The sequence below is a fragment of the Morone saxatilis genome, unplaced genomic scaffold (assembly GCF_004916995.1).
Source record: "Morone saxatilis isolate NCDOM2014 unplaced genomic scaffold, NCSU_SB_2.0 Contig20, whole genome shotgun sequence".
Classification (NCBI taxonomy): Eukaryota; Metazoa; Chordata; class Actinopteri; family Moronidae; genus Morone; species Morone saxatilis.
The window spans coordinates 3,580,331-3,588,858 of record NW_023339763.1 but is presented as its reverse complement, the minus strand read 5'-3'; the positions used below and the strand labels follow the sequence as shown (position 1 = coordinate 3,588,858).

At 37.3% G+C, this 8,528-nt stretch overlaps 1 protein-coding gene across 2 annotated transcripts in view; it reads left to right on the top strand.

Annotated features, from left to right (window-relative positions):
* The window catches only part of castor2 (cytosolic arginine sensor for mTORC1 subunit 2), a gene marked incomplete in the record, with an annotated part of 19,789 nt that extends 11,413 nt beyond the window's left edge, over window positions 1-8,376 (top strand). For both annotated transcript variants that reach the window (XM_035666597.1, XM_035666596.1), the window contains 5 exon segments: window positions 788-911; window positions 2,153-2,263; window positions 4,241-4,323; window positions 5,921-6,015; window positions 6,668-8,376. In XM_035666597.1, the coding sequence (XP_035522490.1) occupies window positions 788-911; window positions 2,153-2,263; window positions 4,241-4,323; window positions 5,921-6,015; window positions 6,668-6,730 (476 nt within the window).
* Window positions 8,377-8,528: the final 152 nt, after the last annotated feature.

Genomic DNA, 8,528 nt, shown 5'->3' with positions numbered 1-8,528 from the left:
TATATATATAGAGAGAGAGAGAATAGGAAGTATGTAAAAATATGTGTATCATGTTCTGTATACAGTATAATTGCGGTGTTAATGTCAAAGTGTTGCACATTTAAATTATTAAGACCCTTATAAATAGTGATGCATTATCTGAAAGTGTTACTTTAATGTTACAGGTGGGAGTTAAAGTTGTAACCACGCTATACAGTGGAGATACTTAAGTAACCGAACAAGTACCTCAATCACCTCCAACAATAATAAGTACAATAATAATATATAATAATATAATCAATATAGATAGGAAATAACTTCTGATAGATAAATATCAGTCATAATACAGTATTAGTGGAGCTATAAAACTAATCAGCATTGCTTTGTACATTTTCGTGTGCAAAACAAAGAAACGCAAATGTATTCAGGATTTTGTTGTAATTACTTCAAGTGAAAGTGGACTGGCACATAAAGAACTGCTTATTTAAGTGTACATTTCCAATTTTATTTTTTAAAACTAACACTATGTTTAAAATAAAAGTCTGAAAAGGTATTCACCACATTGGCCTCAACTCGAGGTCAATATAACCTTGTTCTGGAGCTTCGTTAGCAGATGGAGTTTGCTCAGTTGTTGCAGAGGTTTAAACTTTCCATTTTTAGAGCTTTTTCTCCTACGTGTTGGTTTTTATTTGACATAGCAATGTCAAATATGATGAGACTGAATGCTCATTATTTCCATATAGACCTTATATTAAGATCGCTCTCTGCTATACTGCTGCTTATAAACTCATGTATTTTTCTTTTTCAGTGCCCCGTCCAATCATTCACCCCTTATCTAGTCCCAGCAACATGTTCTGTGTGACCAGCCTGGACCCAGACACACTGCCCTCTGTAGCCACCCTGCTCATGGATGTCATGTTTTACTCTGGAGGGTAAGAATCAGCACGTCTTGTTTGAAATACGGATACTGACAAAGGCCTTTTCTGTTTTGTGTTGTTTGGAATGTGTGAGCAGCTTTCAAAACAACTCTGAGCTCAAAGTGAAAAGATTCCGTATTAAAATGAGGAGACATGGACAGCATCTAATGAGGGTTGTACTAATGTGTCGAAGAGCTTATCTACAGTACCAAATAACCTCGTTGTAAAGATGTCGTGTAGCAGTATTTGTAATGACATTATTTGAGTTAAGTCCTTTTTAGCCATGCTAGCAGTGGTACTCTGAGAGTAGCAGTGGTCGACTGCTCCGGCCCAGAGAGACAACACAGAAACATGTAGAATATGGGAGGGATAACCATGAAAGCTGTACGTTCATTAACGGTCTCCATGGTGATGAATCCTATTGACTTTTTAACAACTATAGGATGGATTTACATTTAGTTCGGACATTCATGTGGATGAATTGACTTTGGTGATCCCTTGACCTCAGCAGGTCAAACACCAGCAAAGCTAATGACATTCCCATCAGCCTCTGCTCTGCTTGGTGTTAAGTTCTAATTAGCAAATGCTACCATGCTCAAATAAGATGGTGATGGTGACAATGGTTAACATTGTACCAGCTGTTATAAAAGGATTAGTGATGCACAATGATGATCGGGACAGATCAATTATCGGCCAATAATGGTAAATTTATATCATAATGAACTATCGGGATCCTTAAATTACAGCTGATAAATTATTGGTTGATAATATTATTAATTTATTTTAAATTCTTATGCAAAATGATTGATATGCTTTGAAAAAAATAAATAAACATTTGAAGAGTCAGAACTGCTGTAAACAATACTGTTGTCAGTATGATGTGGAATATTAAATTAATAATCAGTAATCTTTGCTCACTATATCTCAGCCTTTATTACAATCAATTGTGTAAAAACTACCGGTTCTAAACTTATTTTTAAGATACAAAAATGTATAATTATCGGTTATCTTATCGGTATCAGCCAGTAAAAGCAGGTCATTTAGCAGGTTATCATATAGACTGAAATCCCTAATAGGGACGGACAAAGCGCCTCCACTTCCCCCTACTGTACAAGAGCTAAAATGTCCCGGATACAGCCGCAGCCATCTTCCTGTGCTAGTGAACATCATTTGGAGCCAGGGTTGGAGCCAGGGTCGGAGCCAGGGTTGGAGCCACGGTATCAGTACCACACTGAGTGTTGTGCCTTGTGTTTCAGGCCAAAGGAGCCTGGAGCATCGAACGAGGACTCCAGCCACATCCGCTTCTTCTCCTTCTCCCTGATCGAGGGCTACATCTCTCTGGTCATGGACGAGCAGACAACTCAAAGGTTGAGCAGAAGAAAGCCTTCGTGACACAACATATTTATATTGCTGCTGTGTAATTAACCACACTTGTTCTTTCAGGATGTTGTTTTCTTTCAGTCAAGACCTTTCAGAAACAGTATGTTTATGCAGGGGAAACAAATTTATGATTGTTGGTGGAGGGGGTGATTAGTTTGTTGCTAAGCAATAGCACAGCAGTTGGGTATATACAATGTGCTTAAGTCACAGTGGGTTTCAGTCTGACTCATTCACTCTCCGCTGCGTCCCCCTCTTTCTCACAGTATCCTCTCTAATTAAACAGAAAGGCCATAAAGAAACCTAAGCAGCTGCAGATCCCTTCTATTACCACCAGATTAGCATCAGATTGTCCATTCAGAAATGAGGTATCCCTTATATGGGGCAGTAATGTCTTTAAGCCATGTGGAGGTAAAATATTAATTGGACCGAACTTTCATTGTGTTTTTAAAGTTCATATTTTGCTACTGCAGCATGTAGGTCAGCTTTGTCCCCATGTTTATGTAATGTGCTGCCTTAAAGGAATAGGTCACCCATTTTGCTCTACTTTATAGTGGCTCTCTTATTCAGCGGGCTGAACAGTAGAATCAGAATTCACCTGCTGATGTTAATCTAAATGGTTAATAGTTAGCTTCGCCTGCTGCAGCTCCACATAGTATCTGTTACCTGCGCCAGGTGTCTGCCATTTGTTAACTAGAGCAAAACAAAGAAGTGCTTTGAAAGAAGAGTGAGGCAATACTTGCAATCCATTTGACTGTGAGAAACATCATCATCAAAGTCCAACTTAAATTAAATGGCATGCTTTTTATCACAGTTCAGATCTGTTTAATCACATTTCCTGTGTTCTCCTTAACAAAAAAAGGAGAAATGTATATTTTTGATTGCATAATAGCGCCCCCTGTCTATGCATTAATTAGTCAGAATGCCAGGGTTATCTAGCCATACATACAGAGAAATTCTGAGCATATTTCCAATGAAACCAACTGTTTTTGTACAAACATCCACCAGGGACAAATGCAGTGCTAATGTCCGTTTTCAGGCTGAAAGGCTAATTAGCTAGTCAGCTGTAGCACATTGTAAGGCTTAAAAACCTAACCTGCAGATGGCAAAACCAGTCAGTTTAGATGCCAAATGGTTATTCTGCAGTACTACCAATGACAAATCTTAGCTTTTATTTAGCAGGGTTAATGCATATAATACATGTATGCTGATTTCCATCTGTAGTCTCTGGGTGGAGGTCACTAGTGTGCTGGTTACAAAGATAAAAGATCAGTAATAAAAGTACAAAACCCAAGGATGACAATCATCCCGAAACAAACCACAGCAAAGTAATACTAAATTCCCACTCGGGAGCACAACATCAGCATTCTCAACACAGAGATATACATTTCATCAGTAGAAGAAATTACCAACCCAAGACGCAGTACCAACGCTGGCCACATTCAGTGTCTCACAGCTCAATGACTATAAACCTGATTGTCCTTCAACAATGTTTTGACACTGCATTTTAAATGTTTAAAAGAGTATTTAGGAGTCACTGCACTCTCTGATACTCATGGGTAAAGAATCCCACATCTGAGCTGCCTTAACTGCAGTTTTGTTCAAATGTTGTAGACTGAAATTGAACACAGGCCATGTTTAGTGGAAGCTCTGGTTAACCTTGAGCCAGGTCTACATGTTGTCACAAACTGTTTAAAAAGGTTGTGAATGATCTTTAGAGTTAGCATCACAGGTTGTTTAGCATTGTGTCTCAGTGTCACTGCCGATTCAACAAACATATATACCTGGTAAGCCCAGTCAGAGGTTTATAGGCTAAAGGAGCATTTCTAATAGTAACAATCAATTTAAAAATCTCTTTGATATGATTTTTGACAGCAAAAACTGATCATTTAAGTGCTTGTGACTTCAGTTTATAGTATATTATATTGAATGAATCTTTAATTTATTTGTACTTTGTTCTCTTCAAGGTTTCCAAACAATGTCCTCTTCACGAGTGCTTCTGGTGAGCTTTGGAAAATGGTTCGTATTGGAGGACAACCTTTAGGATTTGGTGAGTTTCATGTGGCAAAAAGACTAGTTTGGCATGGCTACTACCAGGTCACATGATGGCAAAATTAACAGTTACAGTATCAGAGGTGAGCCCATTTCCAAACACAGTGCATGCGAGTATCAGTATAACAAATATACTCATATTATTGATGCACAGATGCTGCAGCCCAGTCTCACAAACTGAGCATCTAACTCTGATATCCAACTTACCAACCTACTTTTAGAGAATTTCTCACCTTGCAGTGACTTCATCTCTCAACAGCAACAAATTAAACAACTTTTTTCATCTGTCAGGATCAGAGCTGATGTGTTGAATCTGAAAGCATCTGGCGACTAATCTGTTCAGCTGGTGTTGATTGGCGCTGCCAGCCTGTCTGATTCAAGCAAGCTAATACAGTAAATATATACAGAAAAATACTGTATAATTTCATGTTGTAGCCAATAATCGTTTTTGACAGTTTGCGACAAAGCTCTGTGCCAATTCATGAGTATAACTTTCTGTAGGAAGTGACTTTTAATTGTTTTACCTTGTTAAAATGACATTTTCAGTTTGTGCAAATGTCACATAAAAGATTTTGTGGTGGATTATCTTAAATGTCACATTATTTATGTTCACAGCATGTAATGTCAGAGCTTGTATTTGTTTAACAAGTGTTGTTCCTGTGTTGGATCTTGTACTGCAGTGATTCCCAACCAGGGGTGCTTGTGCTTCAGGGGGTACGTGGAAAGATTGTAGAGTAGCTCATCTAGTTTGAGCAAGCAGAAATGATTTGGTCAAAGTAAAATACTCTCAGATTTGAAAACCAACAGAGAGGCCTTTTGCGTGTTTGTCAGCGTAGTTTCTCCTAAATACTTGGAAAGCGAGCAGTATTCAATTGGCTGCAATTTGCAGCTTCACCACTAGATGCCACTAAATCCAACACACTGGTCATTTAAAGTCATTTTTTTACAACATTAAATCAATAAAAAAAGAAAACATTATTATATATTTTCTCAAGATCCATACTTACATTATCCCAACTATTTCCAACAACGTTCAAATGCAGAGAAATCCATAATTTTAGTAACCTTTGTTCGCTTCAAGTTACTGTAACAGAGAGAGTGAGGAAAGAACACATGAATAAAACTTTAATACATTATCTCTCTGTGAACATGATTTCAGCCGTCAGATAGATTTTCCATTAGCAATGGTGGTTGTTTAACAAAGAAGAAAACTCCCATGATCCCACGCTACTTCACAATGTTATCTTGTGTTATTGTTTTGATGTGAGCGCCTCCCACGTCGCTGAAATTACATACTGTACATTTATGAGTGTTACATCTCAAATTATCTAGGTAACATAAACAAACAAGCCCCCAACTATCATCATATTTTAATTTAAATATCCCTAAATCCTGATTGGTTCATAGAAGTATGTGACATCAGCTTTTATAAACTGAGCGTCGCTCAAAAGATACCACACCCACGATCTATTCCAAGATGACTTTTACTATTGTAATAATGTCCAATTCGATCAGGCTGTTGGGAATCACTGCTGTAAAGCCTCAGTGCACATTCAAGTGATGATGTACAAACGTTTGGAAATAATGTTTTGCAGATGAGTGCGGCATCGTGGCTCAAATATCAGAACCCCTGGCAACGGCTGACATTCCAGCTTACTACATTAGTACCTTCAAGTTTGACCACGCCCTGGTAAGACAGAAACCTCGCAGTGCTTTTCATTTTGATTAAACACTGCACCAAAACCAATGGCACACTAGCAATGCGTTTGTAAGCGCTCTCTCATCATCATCACAGCCATTGGCAGTTGTGTCTTTATTAAAGCATCTCATGGCTGTGTATATGATTTTAACTGTGTATATTTGGCAGCCCTCTTACAGTGCTATCGTATATAATTGCAATGTCCTTAATATAAGGGAAAAAATTGCTACGTATGTCGCCTATATGGATGAAAAGTTACAGATTAAGTGTTGTCATAATTAAACTTAGACATTTCAAAAGGGTTGCAGACCCCTGAAATAATGTATGTGCTGTAGAGCTAGAACAGTTTTTGTTTTCAGTTCTGCATTAATCGATTAGTTAATGACTATTTTGATAACCAACCATTTTCAAGCAGAAATGCTAAACATTTGATGGTTCCAGGTTCTTAATTGTGAGAATTTTGTTTTTTTTTTTTGTTGATTTTTTTTTATTGGTCAACTTATAATATATGTATAATTTTGTATTTCGGACTCAAGACAAAAACAAGAAATTTGTAGACGTTATTTTTTTACGATTAATCACTGATAAAAAATAATCGTTAATGCTGCTTTCAGAGGGTTATAAAACCTTGTGTGTTCTGCAGGTTCCCGAAGAAAACATCCAAAGTGTGATTGGAGCTCTGCGGACCAAGAGCACGGCGCAGTGAAGTAAGACGGAGGAAAAAAAACGATGAAAACGACCGTTTTCAAAGTCATTTCGTTCAAACGTTTATCAAGTCCAAAAAGTGCCAAGAGCTTATTAGCGGACTACTGTGGATCGGCTCTGAAAGGAAGGGATTTAACCACAAAGCGTGGGTGGCGTACGGCGGGGAGGGCGAGTTTGACAGTGTGTTAGGGATGCCTTTGTTACTCGGTCATTTTCTTTCCCCCGCCCCTCCCTCCTTCCCTGGCACTCGGGGCCCTCCACTGCCTGCTCTGGTAGTTGTTGCATTAGTTTACCAGACTGAATATGTTTCTTCTCCTCTCTAAAGCTGCTTCTTCCCACTCCCCGACCCTCATGAGCACCATACTGTATTAGTTACATAATTCCTCTCATGGAAGGATGACGAATGTACTCTCAAAAAACGAAAGAAAAAAAAATATATATATATATATCAAGCTCTCCATATTTTTTTTCTTCTTTTTTGTTTTCCACAGGTCATTTCTCAGTGCCAAGATGTTTGAATGCCTAAACCGATGCCTTTGTCAAAATACTATTCTTGTGTGCAATTGAAGGAGACAATTTCTGAGACAGCCAGCGATGACAGACTGCCTAGTTGAGTAATATGATGGGTTATTTTTGCTTTTAGTGGCTGTTAAACATGTTTTAATGACAGCAATGATCTGACTGGTTGGGAGTCCCTCAGACTTAGAAGTTAAATTCAGATGTTTGGTGAAAACATGATGATCTTGATGAAGAAATATTATTTTTAGTGTTTTAAAAAATAATTCACACTGTGAGCAACATGATTGATGGATTTTATCTTTGTAGTGGGACTACAAAGTTTTTTTTATGGATTCTTCTCAATTTATGTGGAGTCGCGGTTGAAAGTCTGATTATTAATTGATTATTTAATCTAGAGAAAGTTCATCTATGACAATTTTGATATTTGAGTAAAAAACATTTTCATGACACAATTTCTTAAATTGAAAAACTTACTTTACTCAGTTTTATACTGTTCGTTGAATACCTTTGGGGTTTTTCAGTGGTCAGATTAAAACAATCTATTTTTGCCTCTGGTAAATTATTTTGTATGGATGTTAAAAGGTTCCCAGAGGAAAGTAAAACACCAGCAGGTTGACACTTTTGGGTTTTTACTGAAATATCTCAACAAATGTACAAATTTGTGCAATTAGCTAATGTTAGCATACTAACGTGCTAAACTAAGAATGTGAACATGTCAAACGTTATACCATAAATGCTAACATCAGCACGCTAACATGCTGATGTTAGCATTTATGATCCCCTGACTTTTTATGTAGCGCCACCAGCAGGTTAAAGTTTGACTTTGTGGTTTGATTTGTGTCAGATCCGTTCGAAATGAACGACATTCCCATCAGCCTCAGCTGTGCTTTGTTTTCAGTAAAAATGTGCATGTTAGCATAATAACACTAAGATACTGCACAGGGTAAACATAGCAAACATTATGAGCATGTTAGCAACCGCTACCAGATCAAACACCACTTGGTGTTCTTTAAAATGAGCAATCGAGCTGCTAACATGGCAGTGGAGTCTTTGTCTTTGTTTTGTACTGTAATTAAAATATACAGTATAGAGATTAGTCACCAAAAATTAATGTTTTTTTAGGCAAAAGTGAGAAAAGGAGAAGAGAAAAGATCTATTAAAATCCTTTATTTAGTCGTACAGACTACAAGTGCAATACAAAATGTTGTTTATAGAATCATAATTTTGGAATATGTTTTCCATTTACATTAGTTTTATTTATTTATATATATAGATAGATA